The sequence below is a fragment of the Dendrobium catenatum genome, unplaced genomic scaffold (genome assembly GCF_001605985.2).
Source record: "Dendrobium catenatum unplaced genomic scaffold, ASM160598v2 original_scaffold_71536, whole genome shotgun sequence".
Lineage (NCBI taxonomy): Eukaryota > Viridiplantae > Streptophyta > Magnoliopsida > Asparagales > Orchidaceae > Dendrobium > Dendrobium catenatum.
This window is the reverse complement of record NW_021389983.1, coordinates 1,156,762-1,179,620: the sequence shown is the minus strand read 5'-3', so window position 1 is coordinate 1,179,620 and position 22,859 is coordinate 1,156,762. Positions and strand designations below refer to the sequence as shown.

The window sequence follows — 22,859 nt, the reverse complement described above, 5'->3', positions numbered from 1 at the left end:
TATATATATATATATATATATATATATATAATTGAAAGATTATCTCTTAATAAAAAATTGATAATCATCATATTGTTTTATCAGGAGAGATTTAATTTTTTTCCTACTTTCTTTAATAGACTGATAGCTCTAAACTTAAAATGAAAATTAAGAATTTAACTCTAAATGGAATAGTTATTTAAATTAGAAAATTGTACTCAGATTTTTAGGGTCTATTTGGGACCACTATAATTTTTTATATATATATATATATAATTGAAAGATTATCTCTTAATAAAAAATTGATAATCATCATATTGTTTTATCAGGAGAGATTTAATTTTTTTCCTACTTTCTTTAATAGACTGATAGCTCTAAACTTAAAATGAAAATTAAGAATTTAACTCTAAATGGAATAGTTATTTAAATTAGAAAATTGTACTCAGATTTTTAGGGTCTATTTGGGACCACTATAATTTTTTTATAAATCTGATTGTGAAGAAAATAATTTTTTTGAAAGCGGCTATAAAAAGCAGCTTTCTAGTAAATTTTTTTTAAATGAAAAAGTTGTAGCCAAATGCAAATTATGGTAGCGATTCAGAAAGCAAAACAGTGAGAAAAATAGAAAAGTATCTCAAATGAAACCTTATTAGGTAAAATTGTCACTGTTAATATTTATTATTAGTGTTTTTTTTCCTTGAGAACCACCTCTCTGAGAAGGAGAATTTGCTGCCTTTTAGGTTGCAGATATGGTATCTCAAATGCAAATGCAGATTCGAAAATAAAAAAGAAGAAATCCACAAAAAAATAAGGGGAAAAATTCCAAACTTGCTCCAATTCGGTGCGGAGTCCGGACGCAGCTTTGTGTCCGGAGTCCAATAAAATCGCGACACCTGCATTGTACATGTGGATATTCTTTTCTATTTCTTATTTAAATTTTTTGTTCCAAACCGACTCTTCATCCTCTAAACTAGTCGTCATCTTCATTGACTTTTCCTCGTTTCTTATTTCTCAATAGCTATGAAAATGAATTGTGAGCTGAAATCTTAAAAATTAAGAAAGTTTCACAGTATTTCATTTAAAAAAGTGTGACCATTCGAAACCTTAAATTTGAACAGGAATATTTTGGGCCGGGTCGGTCGGGCTGGCAATAACAAAACAACAAATGAAACAGAAATTAATATCCACCTATATAGGCCAAGTGTCACGATTTTTTTGAACTCCGGACATAGAACTACGTCCAATGTCTGAACCGAATAAAAATTCCTCTTTATGGGTGGGAAAAGGCACAGTCTCTTATGCTGTCCAAATTTTCTCCCATAAATTATGAGGAAAAAATGAATTGATAGAATTGGAGACTGCCACCGTGACAAGAAATTTGATCATTTGGTGGCTCTCCTATGCTGGTCTATTTTTCTCTCGTAAATTGATATATTAATGGATTTAATAAATTGGTACGCTTTATCAAGCCAAAACAATAATATGTACAATATGAATATTTATATTTTTATATAAATAAAAATATATTTTATATTTGTGAGGTAATGCTTCCGACTTCACTTAATAGAATAAAAGTTTATTGTTATTGAATTTTTTTGAACCAATTAAAATTAAATTCATATATTAATTTTTTTTTTGTTGATCAAAGCTTTCAGCCAATATACTAAGATAAGCTGCATATTTGTTGCTATTGTTGTGATAGTAGTATTTGAGAACAATATTTTTTTTTTTGGGAAAATTGGGGCCTTAGCCCATTTCATTCATGAAAAGAAATAATACATAGGAAAAAATAGATTGCTACCACAACTAACCAGTAGCAATCTAGAAGAACAAAACTGCATAAGCAAAACCAGCACCAAACCAAAAGGAAAAACCTATTACATTTGATCACCCTATCAGCCTTAGCTGCAGAAATATAAAAAACAAAATTTGAACCCCAATACAAGTATACCAGATAACATGTATACCAAAATTAAGCCTGCAGAAGGAATTCCGCCAAAAAAGAGAGCTCCCAAGCCTGTGAAAACCTGGACTCATATTATACATATTGCGGCACATTAAAATCCTGAAATCCCTGGTTGCCCGTAGACCATCCAAAGGATCCAGAGTGGGAGCTTCATCATTGTCCAGGTAAGACTTCAAAAAATGCTCGCAGCGACTGGATGAGAAAAGGGCATAGCCAACATGATAGCCGCAATCCATATTACAGAAGTTCCAAATAATCCATAGAGTTTTTCCATTTTGCTATTCTCTCTGAAATATTCCTCTTAACATTAAGAATCATGGAATTATGACAATTAAAGATGTGCCCAAATCTCATACCATTCCTCTCCTTCCATATGTGGTAGATAATGCAGCATATGAGAATAAAATAGAAGTTTTTAACTTTCTTATTCCCCTTGTAATTACCCTTAATCCATTCAAAACCCTGCAAAATGGTGGGCCTAAAAAGAAAAGTTTTCATTCCAGGTATAATCTCTGTGAGGACGTAAAAAGCATAATCACATTCGAAAAAAATGTGAGAGACCGTTTCATTTAAATCATGACATAGACTGCAAATGGCTGGAACCAAAATGTTGCGAGAAATAAGAGCATCCGCAGTCTTGAGTCCTCCCACCAAAGACATCCATACATAAACATAATGCTTTATAATATTTTTGTTTGCCCATACCGATTTGTGTCATGTACAGGTTTGTAAATCAGAGTAAAACTCCTCAATGTAGTTTTTGAATTTATATGTACTGCTGTTTTTCCATTTAAGACAAATCTCACCTTCCACAATATTGAAACCAGCAAGCAGTGTTTTCAGATTAGGAGAAATATTGTCAGGAAAAACCCACTGAGAGCCAGAAATTAAGCTTTTAATGGTATAGTCGGGACAGTAGCCCGTATACTCACCCCCCAGGTACTCCGCAATTGTGTGATTGTAGCACCAGTGATCCCATTTCAAAGAAATAGGAGCATTCTGTGATATGATAAAATTAAAGCAATGTTTTACCTCCATAGCAGTCTTGCATATAGTTTTCCAGAGATTTGAAGCAAAAACAGGGGGCGGCTTCCACGGGGTCTTATAAATACAGAGGAGCCATTTGGAAAGAGGAGACGCAACATTATACATCCTTAAAATCACAGAACAATTGTAAGCAAATTGAAGAGCATATATAGAAGGAATCCCCAAACCACCTTTATTTTTTGGTCTGCAAATCTTATCCCAAGACACCATATGAAGTTTTTAGCATTCAAGGAATCCCCAAAAAACAAGAATCTAGAACTAGCTCTTTTGATAAACTTATGAACAGTTTTTGGTAAAATGGAACCTCTAATCCAATACGCAATCGTGTTTTGGATAGTGAATTTAAGATATTGGAGTCGACCCGCAAAAGACAGCAAGTTGGCTTTCCAGCCGTTCATTTTTTTGTTAACACTATCCATTATAGACAAATAGTCTTCTATCTTTAGCTTATAAAATGATAAGGGAATACCAAGATACATGATTTTATTTACCACATTGTGAATTGATAGAATTTAGCAGATATCCTGCGTGTGCCTTTGATTTTTGGGGAACATGATAGCACATTTAACGTAGTTCACATTAAGACCCGTGTTATCAGCAAATTCCCTCAAAATTTTTTTCAGCTTGTTGCAATTCTCCACAGTGGCCTCCCCGAAGATTAAAACGTCATCTGCATATAGCAAATGAGACAAGGATTGATTGTCAAAAGAAATGCCTCTAAAACCCCTACACTCCAAAAGATTAGAGAAGACATCCATCACAATACAGAAAAGGCAAGGGCTTAAAGGGCACCCCTGTCTAAGACCTGCAGTAGATGAGAAATAACCTTCTAGGGCTCTATTTAGCAGAATAGAAAAATTGACATCAGTTATACAAACTTTAATCCAATTAACGAAAAGGGGAGGAAAACCTTTTTGATGCAACCTGCTAAGCAAGAATTCCCGGCTAACCGAGTCAAATGCCTTTTTGATGTCCAATTTAGCACAAAAGTAGTTGCAAGCACTTTTCTTAGCAGCATATGATAATATATCATTGACAAGTAGAATGTAAACTCGCTCGAATTCGGCTTAGTTAGAGCTTTAACGAAATTAACGATCACTCACGTTTGACTAACGAGGAAGACAGGAAAGGGGCATTTACGTCATTTCGATCATCTCACGCGCAGAACAAAATTACAGTAATTAAATGACAAAGCAGGGCTATTAAGGGTTTAGAAGAGATATTTCAGGTATCGAGGGGAAGAAACCTCGAGAGAGAGACGACTTCCTCCTCCAACCTCTCGCTTTTCTCTCTCTTTAAAGTTTATCTTGAAAAAAACGACCAAGCTGGTTGTGGGTTTGTGCACGGGATTGAGGAGCTAGGGTTTTGCTTCGTGGCATGGAACTGGGTTAGAATTTATTTTCTCTGTTTGTGTTTTACTATGCTTACTTGACTTGTTCTTGTTGGATTCGATGATGCGGACTAGGTTTTGGGATTGGCTTTGGGTTCTTGAGGTTTGGAGTGTCGGGGAATTGGTGTGTCGGTGTCGATCAGTTATTTGATGGAGCGAATTCGGCTTCTGTTGTACTGTCCGTGACGCTATTTGGTACGGCTTTTTTGAGATAAGGTGCTAATTGTTGTATATTTGGGTTTTTTACTGGGTGGATTAGAGTGTAATTCGTTGTTGAGAAATGGTGATGTTACAGCGCAGGGAGCATGAGGCTATTAATTTACGACATGTTTGCAAATTGATGATATTCTTCTTTTTCCATTCCGAAGTTCTCGACTGTTTTTTAAGCATAGGATGCAAGTGTTCATGTTTGTTTTGTCTTGTTGTTCTGCAGTAATTTGCTAAGTTTGGCCTTGTTAATTTCGGCTAAAATTAATGTCAATCAACGGACTGCATTTTTTCTGATTAACAGATATTCGTCGGGCAATTTTACCTCGTTACCGTTTTAGTCAACTTTAACCCCCCTTATTTTTCCAATGTTTTTGGATAGGCCTCCACAACCTATTTTATTTAGATTTTGTTCTACAGTCCTTGGTTGTGGGAAAACCTTAGATTGGATTCATAAAAGCACTTTGTTTATTTGTAGTTTATTGAGAGGATGATAACCATGCCTTTTTGGTTATTCTTTGCTGACCAATCAATGTTGTTGCTTTCTTTAGAGTTTAATTTGTCCTTCTCTTTTGAGACGGTTCATTAAGTATGATCGATTGCTCTTTAACCTTCCAAATTGCAATGTTTCTTGTTTAATGCCAAGAGTTACTGTGGTATTATATGGGAATATATGCAGGATGATAAATTTATTCGAGCTGGATGGAACTCTGGAAATAATGCAGTTGAATTTATTCTCTCTTAGTGCCGGCTGCGGATTTGCTGGTTCTGCATGCATTCAAGAAAATTTAGTGTTCCCTTCGGCTGAAGTCAGGTATAATATTTCTGATATTTAATTTTTATCCTGTCATTAAACTATTAGCCTTGATATGAAAGGGCTACGAGGGAGGTCCTGGTGTATGCTTTCGAGTTTTACATCAAGGTCTCTGTTGTGTTCTATGATCTTTCTTGAATTATTTTAGTGAGTTAATTTATTCTTTTGCATCTCGCATTTCGACCTTGCCACTAGTTCTAATTTCTTCCACCTTTTTCATTCCCATTTGAGACTTGTAACTACTTAGTGCTGGTGATATCAACTGAGGAGTTGATAATTAACACTGAATTGGAATTGTATACATTATGGGAAATTGAGGAAAGTTTGATATGTTTGTGCTAAATTTCAGGAATTGAGGGATTTCCTGGCGGTGTGGTAATTTACATGAGGTGTTAATAAAGCGTTCATCGGAGCATAATGGCAACAGAGATTCCCGTGAGACTAATTGGAAGCAATGTTGTTAGAAATTGGCCTGTTAGCATGGATACTGCCTCGTTTTATGGAAACCAAAAATTTACTGCCCCTAGTCGAAGTGGCAGTGCCCCTCCTAGCATTGAAGGTTCTAGTGTAGCAATTCATGAATTGGGAGTCCAGCAGAATTCTGAATTGGATGCCATCCTTGAAAATTTGAACATTGGGTTTGATAAACGTCAGTCTGAAGAACAGCTTCGTGCAGATCCAGCTTATGCAGCTTATTATCACTCCAATGTAAATTTAAACCCAAGGATACCTCCTCCTCTCATTTCACAAGAAAACCATCGCTTGGCACACTGCATTGGTGAAAATTGGAGACTTCCTTCTTTGGATGATGGCAACAAAAGATATTTGCTGGCATCACAACGCATGCTTCCCACTCATAAGGAGGAATATGAGGATGATAGGTCACCCAGATCAGAATTTAGTCATGATATTGCACAAAGTACATCTGGCTCTGTGTCTGGACAGTCAGCATCTCCTTTGTTGGGTTGTTATAAAAGTATTGAGGATCTGATTCAGGTAATTGGCTTATTTCTGCCATTAAGTTTGTATCAGACTGATTAATTCTTGTGCTACGTTGATTGTTTGTATAATCTTTTTATTGTTGCTTTTTCAGAGTAATCTACTTGCTGTTTATCTGGATTTCCTTATTTTACTTCATCAACGTTAGAACTTAAAAGATGTAGTCCACTAAGTTACTGCTTGTTGGGCCTGTTCAACCTCAAATACTTAGTTCTTGAAACTTTTGAACTTAATCTTTTTTTACTGCGAAGTATAAAATCTTAAGCTTTGTTGAAAACTTGTTTGATGCAATTTGAAATTTTTTTAATGTTAATAAAATGAATATATCCTTTTCCAATTAGTTGAATGAAGTGAAATGTATTGGTTCATATAAGTTGGTGCTAAATTTTAAAACTACACTTTTTTTATTTATTCCACACAAATATTTTATTGATTTTATGAGAAAGGAAGAGATGAACTAAGTTTAGGGTCTCAAAATTGCCAAAGAGAAACAATTTAGATAAAAAGATTTGCTAGAGCATGATGCCACATGGGAGCTATACGAGACAATCAAGGGATAGTTCCCTACCTTCCACCTTGAGGACAAGGTGCATTTTGGGGAGGGGAGTATTGATACGGGAGAGGGAAACAGGCCGGTCCAACAAGAGTTGGACCAACAGGTGGTGGAAAGGGCAAGGGATTCTGCCCCCCTTGTGGGGCTCATTAAACCTATCATTTCATATGTGAGGAGGAATTAAGGAAGCGATTAATTAAGAAGGATTTCCTAATTGAAATTCAAATTGGAGAGGAAAATATATTAGGAAAAGGTGGCTATTTGGGAAGGGATCAATAGGAAGGTTTTTTTAATTGAAATTCAAATTTGAGAGGAATTTTTTTTTTTTTTTTTTTTTTTTTTTTTTTTTTGGGGGGGGGGGGGAGGCGGCTCTTCGTGTCTCTTAAAATCTAACAAAACTATGCCTCTTAACATTCAACGGACTCTTTTTAACTGAACTACATTTGTTTGAATAATAGAGGTACTTGCATAAAGCTTTAAAATATAATTTATGTTTTTCACCTTATCATTCTATTTGTTACCCATTAAAATTTAAATAGATATTTTCTTAATTATATCATTTACAATTAATAACTTATTTTGAAATGATAACGTTTTGTTTTATTATATGTAGCAATATTACTAAAAATAGAAATATAAATATATTATTTGTTTAACATATTGTAATCATGATAGAAATATTTACTTAAAATGGTGATAGAACGACTAATTTCTAATGAATGTTAAGTTTAGAACTGTAAATACAATTGAGCATCTTATTTGTGATCATCAAATCATATTTTTGATCTTTTGATCATATGTATGATTGATTAGAGATAATAATTTTTACCAATAGCCTATTTATCTAAGATATGCTCAAAATAATAGTTGATAAGTATGTTTCAAAATAAATTTGAGTATTTATAATTAATTTCTTATTTTTTTAACTTGAGTAAGCTTATACATGGACTTGGATTAGTTATCAATTACATAAAGAATAAAAAACTCAAAACAAAATGTCTTCACTTTGCTTAAGCTTGAGCCCTTCCTTAGGTCACTTTCTAGTCTCCAGTTTCAAGTCATTGCTTCTATCATGATGATTGCATCCTAATTTAGATGTCGGGGTTAACATAACCATGCTTATTACTAATTAGAAATTTGGTTGTTAAAATGTTTTGTGAAGCCATTCCATAATAGTTGTATGAGGTGTTAGCCGCTATGCAGCGTAGCTTATCTTTAGCTTTCTTCCTTGAAGTAACTCTTAAATTCTTAATCATGGTACTCCTTGTATTTTTTTTAATAATGTCTTAGCCGTTTCTGATGGTCTTCTTCATCTTCTACCTTGTTGCAATTATAGCTGTTAATCGTAGTTATCCCTCCTAGTAACCTTTGTTGGTACCTTCCACTTCTTCTGCCAAGATTGAATTGGAAACTTGTTTTCACCCTTACCTTCCTCTAAAAATCTCTAAGAATCCAATATGAATTCACTTATCTCATTCATTTTGAAGGCATAACTATCTACTTTATATTCATCCATGAAAACCTAGAGACTTAATTCTGGAGTATCCCTTCAGGTTTTTGAGGTGGAGCATAAAAGCCTAACTAATTAAGAGATGATTAAGCATCCATCAACTTTTCTTTTAGCTACATTTTTTTTATATGTTAACTCCAACTCTTCATCTATTTGCAGTTCATATCTAGCCACTGTGGCTAATAATAGAAAGACACCTAGATGATGAAACCCAGTTTTAAAGTTTTTCAACATCAGGAATGCCATTGTACAGTTTATAGAAATCATGATTGCAATTTTAGGTTAGAATAAGCTCAAGAAGCTTGCATTTACCTTCAAAGCAGTAGAGTTTTATATTGGTAGTTGTAGCTTGAATTTGAAATTCGTTTCTTTTCACCTTTATTCTTTTGTCATGAACTTTACTTTCCTCAATAAATCCCCATGAATCCAATATGAATAAAACCACCTCACTCATCTGAAAGCATAATTATCTGCTTTATATTCTCTTTTCTTCCATGAAAACATAGAGACTTAATTCTGGAGTATCCATTCAGCCTTTTGAGGTGGAGCATAAAAGTCTAACTAATTAAGAGATTATTAAGCATCCATCAACATTTCTTTTAGCAGCAATTTGTTAAACTTTAACACGATCTGTTCTCTATTTGCAGTTCATAGCTAGCCACAGTGACTAATAGTTGAAATGGCACCTAGATGAGCAAACCCAGTTTTATGGTTCTTGAACATAAGGAACCCCAATAAACTGTTTATAGAAATCATGATTGCAATTTTAGGTCGGGATAAATTTAAGAAGTTTGCATTTACATTCACATCAGTATGAGTTTTATATTGTTATTGTAACTTGGCGTGTTCTATTTGCTCATTTGTGTAATAACTTCATACTATTTGCTGATTTAATGAGTTGCTCTGTGGCAGCTTCATTGCATTCAAATTTAGGAAGCTCGTTTAAAATATCGTGCTTTCAATAAGTTATGTGTGTGGGTTGATCGAACTGCGAGTTATCTTAAGTTTCTCTTAAAACTTGAATTCTACCATATTTTCAAAATCTATGCCACTGTAGTTGATGTGAAACGTAAATGCCATTTACTTGCCTAGGTGGCAAGATTAATTAAATCCCAAATCAATTTGGGGAGAGAGAATGGAAATTTGAAATTAAATTTCAGATTAAGTGAAATTGGCGGGATGAATTTGAATTTAAACTCAAATTTAATGGGGAGAATTAAATTGGATGAGAGTGAATTGTGGGAGGTAATTATGGAGGCTTAATGAGGGCCTATTAATGAGATAGGAGAGAGATTATGCCCAATAAGGGGGCCGGCCACATAAGGAGGAGAAGGGGTGAGTTTTGAAATAAGTGGGGACCACCAATTTAAATTTCAGATTTTTACATTTAGGAATGGGCAATCAATTTAACAATTTGAATTCAAATTTGAAATTAAAATCAAATTAAATTGAAATGGCGTAAATTAAGGAGCTACTTTAGGAAAACAATTAATGCCCATAAACATTGAATTTCAATTTTGAATTCAAGGAGAGGGAAGCCGACAGCTAGAGGGAGGGAGGAAAGGGGCGGCACGGTGTGGAAGGTGGATGGCCGGCGGGAGGCATGGCCTGGAGGGTCGGCGGCCTGAAGCGGGCTGGAGGAGGGGCGGCGGAGAGTGCTGGGTTCAACGGAATTGGGTGAAAAGGATGGAGTTCAAGGAAGAATGCGTCCAGACGGTTCTCCTTGATTCTCACACTAATTGATTGCAAAGAAAAATTGGAGGAAGGTCTAGAACTCCACACAGAGATCTAGCTCTTCCCAAAACTCCTAAGATGATTTGGGAGAGGGATGCACTCACAATAGACACAAAGTTAGGAACTCACTAAGAATCTCAAAAGAAAAAGAACTCAACCTAAGCAGATCTAAAAGAATGGAATCTCCAAGAGAACGCAAAAAAACAAATTTTCATTAATCAATTCAATCATCTCCATTACATAGAAAGGGCTCTATTATAGGCCTAAGAAACTAAACAAGACATATGCCCTAAGGCTTACATGAAGACCTCTTAAGTGGGGTAAAACAGAAATTTCATAATAAAATTTAAAATTACAAATAAAGATATAAGATAAGTGGGACAATGAACACCCGCTTGATCTTCAGCTCCTCGGTAGTCATGGACGGTTGATGTCCGCATGTCAGTAGTGCTGTGTAAAATATTATGAAATTTATTGCTCGTTTTGGGTTGGAATTTATGGTTCACATAACTTAGTTTTCTTGTATGCTATAAATTTGATGCTTGTACTCTGAGGTTTGTATTGCTCGTTGATTAATGTATTCTAAGTAATGGTTGAGGCATTGCTGTTTTGGTATTGCAATTGCTTTTCTATTTTTCAAGGAAGATTTTCCAGGACTCCTGTTATACAATAGTCAGCCCTTCTTGAGTCTATCAGAACAAACCAGACAATGTATGCTGATGCCTCTGTCAAACTCGTCCTTGAATCTATGAGTAAATATGGTTATGATCTGATCAACTTTCGCAAAGCTACCCATCACAGCGAAACTGGAAAATGCATGATACAACCTCTGAACGCTGCCTGGATGCTTCTTTACGTATTTAGCGAGAAGATTGTTCTACACATGAAAATGCTATAAATATTGTACGCTACCGCGCCACTTCTCTACAGCTGAAGAGACATTGACCTTTGTCTTGAGATTTTAATTAATCATGCAGAGCTGCCTTGCTAAAAGGCTCAAGAGCGAGGCTCTTAGGCAGAACCGAGCCCTGGCCATCCCGATCACCAGTGCAAGCCAATGCCACTTGGGAGAGTTAAAATAAGGAAAACAGGAACTACTGGGGCAAGAATGAGCAGCTATTACCACCTTCCTTGTTTTTGCTGTTGAAGTCTGTGACAAGTACCCTTTGGAATAGCAGCAATACACGCGAATCCGATATACAATTCAGACAGGAAGTCTAGCTCTGACAAAAAATTATCAATGAATGCTCATAGAAGTCAGGCCATACGACAAAACCCATCACGACAAAGGATGCTTGCACGGCGAAGTGGCACGCCTCTCGCAGCCGTCGCTTCCCCTGTTCCATTCTTGGTCAGTCTCAGATGACTAGTCAACAAATTCACAGCCCCAATTATGGGGATCATTATCTTCATAGTCATTCCAAGTTATCTTCTATGGAAGTGCAGCCTGTGTTGCAGTCAGCTGGCATTGTACCCCTCTTTATGCTACCTTGCGCTGCCTTTTGGAGCACTTAGACGTTACCACCCTATGCCGCCCTTGGCCGCTCCAAACCATCAACTTTGGAGTTCCACCCGTTCACAGCTCCGTGTGGTAATTGGGGAGTCACTGTGAATGCTTCGCTTCTGCCACCATTTTTTTCGGGTTATGCTTCTTATAATGCTATTCAGATTCCTTATGAAAATTCCACTGGCTCTAACTACAATACGAGGCCTTCTGATGTTTCCTCCAGAGGAAATGTTGTTCCAGGATATTATGGACAAATGGGGGTTGCAAGTCAACATCCATATACGGAGCCAATGTATGTGTCTTATCTTCAGCATCCTTCCGCACATGCATATGCTAGTCCAGGTCAATTTGACCCAACAGCTCCCAGGGGAAGTGCTATTGGGAGTTCTCCAGGTTTTGATCCACAGAAAGGTTCATTACCTTTTGCTTATTCATCTGATCAGAGCCCTCATGTCCTGAGATCTGGAGCTGTTAACTCTCCAAGTATCAGGAAGGGTGGAACTACTAATTCAAACTTTTATGGGAATCCCACCAACCTTGGCCTTTTCATGCAATATCCAACTTCTCCCCTTACCAGTCCTGTTTATCCAGGATCACCTGTGGCTAATTCAGTAACTTCTGGCAGAATAAGTGAGAGCAATAGGTCATCTGGTAGCTCAGTTAGGGGTGGAGGGGCATATCCTGGATGGCAAAGCCCAAGATTGCATGATAAAATTGATGATTCAAAATTGCACTCATTTCTTGAAGAGTTGAAATCCACCAAGTCCCGTAGATATGAGTTATCTGACATTGCTGGACGCATTGTTGAGTTCAGGTAATTTTTAGCTTATTTTTTTGTTCACATCAGGCTGCATGATTATGAGGGTTCATGATTATGCCAAGGTTCACATGCTAAACAACAACTCTATCATGGTTCTAATGTTAAATAACAATTCCTCTTTTTTGACATCAGTGCTGACCAACATGGAAGCCGATTTATTCAGCAGAAGTTGGAAAGCTGTAGTGCTGAAGAGAAGGCATCTGTTTTTCAAGAAGTTCTTCCACATGCTTCAACATTAATGACCGATGTATTTGGGAATTATGTTATCCAGAAGGTGCTTTAGTCTTGATATGAGCCTTGTGAATTTATATTTCCTTAAAAATTAATTGTATGCTCATTCATCCTTATGTTCATTCTTTCACAAATTTCACTTTTTTCTTATAATCTTATGCATATCTTTTAGAGTTTCTGTTATGTTGATCAACATGATCTGTTTGCGAATTATGTCTGTCCACAGTTTTTTGAGCATGGAAGTCCTGAGGAGAGGAAGGAACTTGCAAATCAGCTTGTCGGGCATGTCTTGCCATTGAGCCTTCAAATGTATGGTTGCCGAGTGATTCAAAAGGTATTTCTTATTTCTGTTGCATTAGGCTGTGTGGTCTTTTATTGGATGTTTTATACCTTAGATTTGCTAATTTTTATGGTTTTTTATTCCTTAATAGTGTGTTTTGCATATTTCGTTTCACTTAATTTGAATCTGTGTCGAGTTATATTTTTCACATTTTATTTTGGTCGTTCAAAAATTTTCTTCTCGACATCCATTCAAAAACTTTATCCTCATTCTAAAGTGTGTCGAGTGTTTGATGCTTTATTTTTAGCAATAATATGAGATGGCAAGGAGTAGATTTTAATCTTGCATCATATATATATATATATATATATATATATGTGTGTGTGTGTGTGTGTGTGTTATAGTTAGCATATTATATATCTCGAAGGACAGACCCACTAATTCATATGCATCTTTCACCATCCATCACCAATTTATAAGTATATACGTGTTTAAGTTTTTCTGATTGCAAATGATAGTTCACTATCATGGAAATTCTATATCACTCAAGTTTTATATCAAAAATGATAGTTCACTGTCATGGAAATTCTATATCACTCAATTTTTATATCATGACGTTGAAATCAATAATAATGTCAATGTTCCTTGAGGAATACTTAAGGAAATTGCAATTTTTTCTCATTTCATAACTGACTTGAGGGCTCATCATCATCATCATTTGCATTGTCCCAATATTTTGGGCTGGTTTTGTAATTTCTCATTTTTATTTACTCTTGTTGCTTGTTGCAATTGTATTAAAGATATTTAACAGAATTTATTTTTGCACAACGTCTATAAATGATACCTATGTTTGCTTTTGTTCCCTCCTAATCCTCAACACTAATTTCATCTACTTGTCTTATGAGTGCATTCTACGCCCTTCATGTTATATATCCAAGCTAATTAAGTCTATTTTTTACTATTGTATTTTTAGTAGATACTACTCCTTCCTCCCCTCTAATATAATCAATCTTCAATCTATTATTCTTAATTTTGTTATAGATTAAAATCAACATTCTCATGCCTAGCTTAATTGGACATTTCTCCATTTTTGTGATCCATCTATATCTCTAGGTATTAAATCTTTATCTTTATCTCCATTCATTTTGCATGATATGTCCAAGGTATTTAAAATTTTTACTTCTAAGTATCATTTTATCTTCTACTAGCATTGATTGATAATTTTTAATATCACACTCGTTAAAATTGTTGTTAATATGCTTGATCTTTGTTTTACAGATCTTAATCAATTGTCAGTCTCTTGAGGTATATGTAACTGTAAGCATGAAGTATTATATTCTTCTACTTCTTCACAAATCATAGTAGATTTTGATAATAGAACATTTTTTCTGAATTAATTAATTTTATTGCTATTTCAATTAGTTATTAATACTTCAAATTTGAAATTATCATCATGTGGTGAATTGTTAGATGAAGTCATGCATGCTTTTTGAAGCATTGATGTCTGTCCATCTTAGTTTAGCCACACTAAAGAAAGTATTATTTTTCTATTTTTGTGTTCAATGCTTATATTAGCATTTCTTTGACAGTTATATTCACTCCTATAGTTTCCATTACTAACCATTACTAATATTTTATAAATAAAGATAATAAATTTAAATGATAAATTTTATTCCAATGCACTTGTTTTATTTATTCTAAAGTTTTAATAATTGACAAAAAATATAATCAAAATTTTATAATGACTAATTTATATTATAGAAATATTTTGAACAATAAAAATAGTTTGAAAGAACATTTATCATTGATTTTATTTTAGTGGCATATAAAGCATCATTTTAGTAGTAGTATAGATAAAAAATGGATGAATGATCATGGGTAGAGTTTTACGCACCTTTTTAATAATAATAATATATACGCACCTTTTTAATAATATATACTTTAGAAATTATGAAAGATTGTCTCAAATTTAATCAAGCTGAATCCTATTGGACCTACCAATTAAGATATCCACCTAAAATTTGGCAAGATTTGGTTAACTAAATTTTTAATGCATTACTTAATCATGTTTAACACCTCATAATTATGACATAAATAAAATTATTAACTTTAATTATGTAATTAGTATGTGATTAAAGAGGATATTATATATTGCTAATATGGAATGATGAGCTATATATATATATATATATATATATATGCACTTCATCAAATAATAAAACATTCAATTTAAAGTCATTCGTCTCTATGATTTATTACTGAAATTTGTAAAATTATAAATTTAATGTTTATGATTAAGAAATTAAACTAAAAGAATCAGAACATATATATGATGCATATTTATTTATAAATATTACATGACTATAAATTATTCATTATTGAGATTTTTTTGTTTTGAAAATGTAAATATTTTTTAAAATTTCAAATATATTTAGAATTGAATTTGTAAATCAATGCCGTTAATGGTCAAAACAATCCAAGTGATTAAAGTTGAAGTACTTTATCATTAGCAATTTATCAAAAAGTTGTTACTGTTGCAACTAACATGCCTATAATTTAAAACTTATGTAGCTTTTGGCATATATATGCATACTGTGCTTTTTCTTGGAAGATTTTAATTTAATGGAACATCTACTTCATTTTAATTGAATTATAGATCAAAACCAAATGAATAGCCACGACCTACTGTTGGGTTAGTGTAAAATGTCTTATTAATAGTAGTATACATTGTATAAATCAAAATTGAATGAATGGACAATATTTACTCTTGGTGGGATGTCAAGCATCTTTTTAATAGTAGTTGAAAGGATGACAAGCTCTCACTTTTAAAGTTCTATCATCTTGGCCCAAAAGAATTATTTTTTTTATTTTTTTCCTTATACTCATAAGAAATACATTTATAATTCTATGGTGTATGGTCAAACTTTCTCTTCAAATTACCTTGCAATCTTTGCAGAAAGATCTTTATTTTTTTAAATAAAAGAAATGTTCTGATCTTGTGGCTCTAGTTTTGAAAGTAATCAAATAGGCTTATCATTTTTTTGAAGTTTGTACTTATTATTGTAAGATCATATGCTACTAGGTAATCAAGTATAGTTTCTCCCATGATACTGTTGTCTCCTAATCCATACTTCTGATAAATTATTTTGTATCACATCCTAGTAGAATTTGTATGTTTGCTTAAGTCACCAATAATAATTATCCTCTCTTCTTCATAGTAGTTCACCCATCTCTTGCGAAAATATATTTTTCAAACTTTTTGATCAGTCTTAACGGGCATAAGTACTAATTGTATTTATAATGTTCTTGCTATAATTGATTTAATGGCAATCATCTTATCACCAACATTACTCACCTCAACAATTTTATCAATATGGTCAATCTTTTCAACGGACAATAACTTCTAGTATTACCTTCCCTGATGTTATTGGATTTTTCATTTCAACTTTGTTTTATTCTAACAAATAATATCTGTTTATTCTTCTAATTACTGTATGAAGTATGAACCAATTTTCTTTCCTTTTCATTCAAAGCCTCAAATCTCATTTAACAAATGACTTTATTGCTATCTGTTTATATTCTTATCCAACCTGCAGGCACTTGAAGTGATTGAACTAGATCAAAAAACACAGCTTGTATTTGAGCTGGATGGGCATGTTTTGCGATGTGTTCGTGATCAAAATGGAAATCATGTAATTCAGAAGTGCATTGAACGTGTGCCAACTGAGAGAATTGGTTTCATCATTTCTGCTTTCCGGGGACATGTTGCTACACTCTCTATGCATCCCTATGGATGCCGAGTTATTCAGGTAATATCAACATTCTACTGTTGATCCTCAGTTTCCATCAATTTTGGGTGCTCATCAAACAATAGGTGATTTTTCTTGAATAAATGCAGAGAGTTTTGGAGCATTGTTCTGATGAATTGCAAAGTTCTTGCATTGTGGATGAGATTTTACAATCTGCTTGTATTCTAGCTCAGGATCAGTATGGAAATTATGTGACTCAGGTGATTCTCTTTTTTCAACATATGATAGGTTTTGGCTCTTTTTGTTTACTTATTATCTCCCATTAACTATGTCACTTGTTACAATTATCAATCACCCTTGGTTATTATTCGTATTGAATAATTGGAAATTTTAATCATTTATGTTTTAGCCCTTTACAGGTATTATTTTGGGGTATATTCAGCTCATTGCCTTATTTTTTTAGAATTAATTGTGTGGTGCTTGCATGTCAAGTACGCACAAATCTACAAATTCATCAATTGCCAACTTTTTTTTGCATGAATTATTTCAGCATCTGTTGCAACATTGCTGCAAAGCTACTTTTTAAGTCCCTGCTTATTTTCGATTTAGCTGTACTGTTTTTGCCGTTAAATTTTTTTAATAGCCAAGACGATTATTTTGTTCACAAAAATGAAATCAAAATAGTATTTGCACAATCAACATGCATGCCTTCTGAGATTTTCCTCCACTTAACTGAATGAATGTTGTTTGCCAGTGCATGACTAATTATTTTTTCCGAATTCACTTGTTCATTTGTAAATTTTGATTGAAGTCTTGACTCCCTTCATTCAAAGATTTCAAAATATAAAGGCACCTAGGAAAGCTTCTATCCCATTGCTGTAAAAACTCCTTATTGTAATTAATGCTAAACCATAGCTGTACGATTAGTGCAATTTGCTATTTAAGTTAAAATGGTTACTATCATTATTAACCTTTTGTGGATGTAATAATTCAAATTAGCACCACTAGGACCGTTTAGATATTTCATATTTGCACTAAAAAGAGCATTTCGTTGTTTTGGAGCTTTAACTATTCTCCTTAAAATAGGGAGGAACGGATAGTGCAAATGTTTGTCATGTGGTGTGTTTTTATGCTTTTTGAAGGCCCCTATGTACAAGCCTTCTCTTAGCATAGTCCATTATTTAAATTGTACAATATGAGGCTCGCCTTAGCTCAATTCCGATGAAAAACTCCTCGGGGCTTACGCGTCATGCTTTTTTAATGAGTCGTGCACCTTTGTTTGACTGAGACGCGCCTCGCCCCTCTGTATGATGCATATGCCTCACCTCTCTGTATGATGCGTACGCCTCACCTTATATATATATATATATATATATATATATATATATATATATATATATAAGACATAGGACTCCAAAGGATGAGTCAGGGGAGAGACCAATTTATTATGATGATGACTCAAATAAAGACCCCCTCAGTGATGTCAATGACAGTTGATTTCTAAGTTGTTGCCAATTATTTCAGTTTTTTTTTGGAAGTAATTGTGGATACTTTTATACAATTAAAGAGATATTTAAAGTTGAACTTGACGTTATATGATACTTTTATACAATTCCTAAATTTTATATTGTTTTGCTCTTATAATATTTGGATTTCAATTCTATTTTACAGAATTTATTACTTGTCACTTCATGTCTTGTGAAATTTTTTGTTACATATATACAAATTTATTACTTTATATTTCAATAGAAAGTTAATATGTCATTCTTTAATTCTTTAATATATTAATTAGGTATTATATAAAAAATAACTTTTAACCTTTATATTCACTTCACACAATTTTATTTATTTATTTTGAGGCTCACTCAAAACTCCTTGAGGCTTACGCTTCACCTCACAAACGAAAAACACTTCAATACCCGATTGTGCAATTTTAAATATTGGCATAGTCATCATATTGCCTTGGCATGCTTGAAGGAAGTATATAATCAGAAATTTTTTTAAAATTTAAAATGATGGTTGTACAACATTCTGGGTGTAATTTGAACTCTCATTGCACCTTTTTTCTCTTGATCTTTTTGCGTAGATGATGTATGTACTCCATTCTAATTAAACATGGGTCATTATGATGATACCTCCTAGGATTTTTCAATGATGGCACTTAGATATTTGTGGTGGCATTTGGAATGGATTTGACAGCGAACGAGGCTATATAAAGATTCTCGTGTAGCAGGAGAAGTTACAGATTAAGAGAATAAAAGGATAACGTGATTAGAAATGATTGCCTTAAACAGAAGAAGACATGAGGTAGAGAGGAAGACACAAGAACCTTACAAGGGAGAATGAAATCTTCTTAATACCATCATGAACTCTCAAAATTGACCGAATTACAAGACTCCAAGCCTTATTTATTAAAATATACCTTGTTTGAAGTTGACAAACCTACACCTAAACAAATAAAAAACATGTCAAAGTAGTTCTAAATAAAAAACTAATATTTAAACCATTGATAGTTAACTTAGAAAGGCAAATAAGGGCTACAAATTAACTACTTGGGTTGATCTACATTGCATGAATTATCTTTGGCTTCAAAGATCTCTACTTTGGAGAGTGCAATATAATTGGAGGAAGAATTGGAGGCCATTTATTACGGTATTGGGTTAGCAAAGTCCATTTTTATGAAGAGAGGTGAATGAGAAATCCATCTCAAGGAAGAGGATGAATGGAGCATCCATCCTAAGAGGAAAGAGAGGAAGTGAAAGAACACCATTGCATTAATAAATATTAGTTGAAGGATCTTTTGCAAATCCTCAAGAACATTATCAAAATTTTGGAAAGGAAAGAATTTGGAAGTTTAAAGTTCTTCAGACTCATTAATATGAATCCAACTTAATTGAGGTAATAATTGATATCCTAATTTTTTTTTTCATCTGAATTTATGGGTTGTTTTCAAGGATGTGGTTTGGAAATGCTATTGGAGCAATGGATGTGGGTTTTTTTTTGGCGAATATGAAAAAGTGAACGAGGAAGAGAGATGGATGGGTGATGTGAGCAAGTTCGGGTTTTCGAGTTCTGAGAACAAAAGGAGAGGATGACAACAATGCAGTGAGTGCAGGCGGTGCAAAGGCTGCAGGGATATTTAGCTTGAATCAAGCCTAATGAGTCAGGTCTACAAAAACAACAACAACAATATCACGCTCCTTTATCCCACTATGTTGAGTCGGCTACATGAATCATTTTTCTCCATTATATTATGTTAAGAGTCAAATTTTCATTTAAATTTAATAAAAAATATCATATTTAATATTTTCTAGCCAAGTTTTTAGAGGCCTACATCTACCTTTCTTAACATAGACCAAATCAAATATATCTACTCTCATAACCGCGTAACTTTTATGTGTCCAAACCATCTAAGGTGACTCTTTCTAATCTTAACTTCCACGGGAGCTACTCCAACCCTTTCATAAATATACTCGTTTCGCATTTTGTCTCTAAGATTGAAGCCACTCATCCACTTGAGCATTCTCATCTCTGTAACACTTAACTTTATGCTTCTATTTTAATGAACAACATTTTGCAGCATAAAACATTGCAAGTCTCACCATTATATTATAGAAATTTCCTTCAAGTTTGAGGGGTACTTTTCTATCACACGACAAGTCCGATGCATTCCTCCACTTCAGCCTTCCAACTTGAATTCTACTAATAATATCTCCATCTATTTGACCATCACCTTGAACAATAGATTCATGATATCTAAAATGTGTACTCCTATTAATGACTTGATCGCCCAAAGTCAAAATCCCCTCATTAGAACTATGACTACTAAAATTACACTCCATGTATTCGATTTTAGATCTACTCAAATGAAGACCTTTACACTCTAAGGTTGACCTCCATAATTCAAGTTTTCTTTCAACTCCATCTTTAGTTTTATCAGCAAGAATATGATCAATAAAAAGCATACAACAAGAGACATCTTGTAAATGTCTAGAAAGAACATCCATGACTAAAGCAACATATGATCCTTGCTGTAATCCAATTGAAATTGGAAAATACTTGGTCAAACCACCTTGTGTTTGAACACAAGTGACAATTCATATGTACATATCTTTAATGACTTGAATATAAGCTAATTTGCTCCTTTCTTTTCTAGGACTCTCCATAACACTTCTCTTGAAACTTTATCATATGCTTTCTCTAAATCAATAAATATCATATGTAGATACTCTTTTTTCTCTATGTACTTCTCTATCAAACCCCTCAATAAATGTATAACTTCCATAGTAGACCTACCTTACATGAATCCAAATTGATTTTGAGAAACCTTAGTATCACATTGTAACCGATGTTTAATAACTCTTTCCCATAGTTTTAAAGTATAACATATTAACTTAGCTCTTCTATAATTCTCGCATTCTTGTGCATCACCTTTATTTTTAAAAATAAGAATTAACACACTTCCTCTCCACTCATCTACCATCTTTTTACTTTTTAGTCATCAAAATTATATTGAAAAACTTTGTGAGCCAATAAATTCCTTCATCTCCTAAGTATTTACACACCTCTATTGGAATATAATCAGGTCCAACCGCTTTTTCACACAATTTTCTTTAAGGCCTCTCTAACTTTAGTTTTACCCATACGACGATAAAAATAAAAGTTTCTATTTTTATTTTGGATGCTAAGGTCACTAAAGTCAATTGTTTTCTCACAATCTTCATTGAAAAACTTATCGAAATATCTCATCCACCTTTGTTGATTATCTTCTTCTAATAAATGCACTTTTTGATCTTCATCCTTAATGGTCTTCAGACATGAATTAAATCTTTACTTTTCCTAGCTCTTTGTTTGGCTAAATTATACATATACCTTTCAACCTCCTTAGTATCTGATTTATTATATAAATCATTAAAAGCTAAATTCTTTATATCACATATTGCTTTATTAAAATTTTTATGGGCATCTTTATATCTTTCTCAAATTCTTAAGCTTTTACATTCAAATCAATTTATATAACTAAGCTTCTTTTTTTTTATATTTTTTTGCACAATTTGATTCCTCCATCAACTATTTTTATTATTAGGGGTTTTTCCTTTGATACTCTAAGCACATCCTGCAATATTCTTAATATCACTAACTTTTTTTTCTTATAATATTAGCTTATATTAAATTATTCATGTCATAATTATTCTACAAGTTCTATGCTGGTTGTCGACTACCTAATAAAACCCTTTACTTTTCTCATCTAGGATTTGGGGATTTGACAATGACAGTATTAACCAAATGAGTCGGGCCTAAAGCCAAAAATTTGGTTCAATTTTATTTCGACTGATTAAGGCGTAAGTGGATTGGAACAAATAGATTTTAAATTGGATCAAAACTTTTTTCATATAAAACTTATTGTTTAGTTATATATACTATAGTTTGTTGGAATTCTTGCAGTAAGACTGATGTGAAACGTAAATGCCATATACTTGCCTAGGTGGCAAGATTAATTAAAGCCCAAATCAATTTGGGGAGAGAGAATGGAAATCTGAAATTAAGGAGTAATTAAAGCTAATTCAAATTCAAATTTTGAATTTGAATTGTCATTAATTGGGAGGATTAAATGATTAATTGATTTAAATCTGAAATTAAATTTCAGATTTAAATTAATGGTTATTGGCTTAATTGGAGGGACGAATTTAAGGAGTAATTAATGCTAATTCAAATTCAAATTTTGAATTTGAATTGTCATTAATTGTGAGCCTCTCCTAATTAAGAAATTTCTTTATTCCAAGGAGGAAGAGAGGGGGAGGTGGGGGTTGGTGGACGTCGGCCTAAGGGATGGCCGGCGGGTGAATTTCTGGACGGGCCAACAGGGCCGGCGGCAAGGAGAACTTGGGGAGGAAAAGCCCGAGCTTGGTAGAGGATGAGAAGTTTGGGAAATCTTGGAATTTCTAACCTCACGCTCTTAAACTTCAAGATCTCAAAGGAGATTGTAGGAATGTCGGAACTCACACAGAGATCCACGAAACTCTCCTCAAGAACTCACAAAGAGATCTTGGGAAAGTCGGAACTCACAAAGAGA

The 22,859-nt window shown here is 33.6% G+C and overlaps 2 protein-coding genes across 4 annotated transcripts in view; both read left to right on the top strand.

The window, feature by feature from the left end:
• Window positions 1–4,190: 4,190 nt before the first annotated feature.
• On the top strand, window positions 4,191–11,811 carry LOC114578545 (pumilio homolog 5-like). The gene is made up of 6 exons (XM_028691806.1): window positions 4,191–4,379; window positions 5,269–5,403; window positions 5,753–6,399; window positions 10,841–10,910; window positions 11,375–11,550; window positions 11,641–11,811. Exons 3-6 carry the CDS (start codon window positions 5,821–5,823, stop codon window positions 11,809–11,811), a joined length of 996 nt encoding a protein of 331 aa, XP_028547639.1. The 5' UTR covers window positions 4,191–4,379; window positions 5,269–5,403; window positions 5,753–5,820.
• The window catches only part of LOC110108955 (pumilio homolog 5), a 43,410-nt gene continuing 32,338 nt past the window's right edge, over window positions 11,788–22,859 (top strand). For 2 of the 3 annotated variants that reach the window (XR_003699537.1, XM_028691785.1), the window contains exons 1-6: window positions 11,788–12,520; window positions 12,659–12,800; window positions 12,984–13,091; window positions 14,316–14,342; window positions 16,634–16,846; window positions 16,936–17,046. Coding sequence is in view for 2 of the 3 variants with exons in the window: in XM_028691785.1 (XP_028547618.1) it covers window positions 11,961–12,520; window positions 12,659–12,800; window positions 12,984–13,091; window positions 14,316–14,342; window positions 16,634–16,846; window positions 16,936–17,046 (1,161 nt within the window). In the remaining variant the exon portion in view is untranslated. The remainder of the gene's footprint in view (window positions 12,521–12,658; window positions 12,801–12,983; window positions 13,092–14,315; window positions 14,343–16,633; window positions 16,847–16,935; window positions 17,047–22,859) is intronic. The other variant, XM_028691786.1, reaches the window with a different exon arrangement.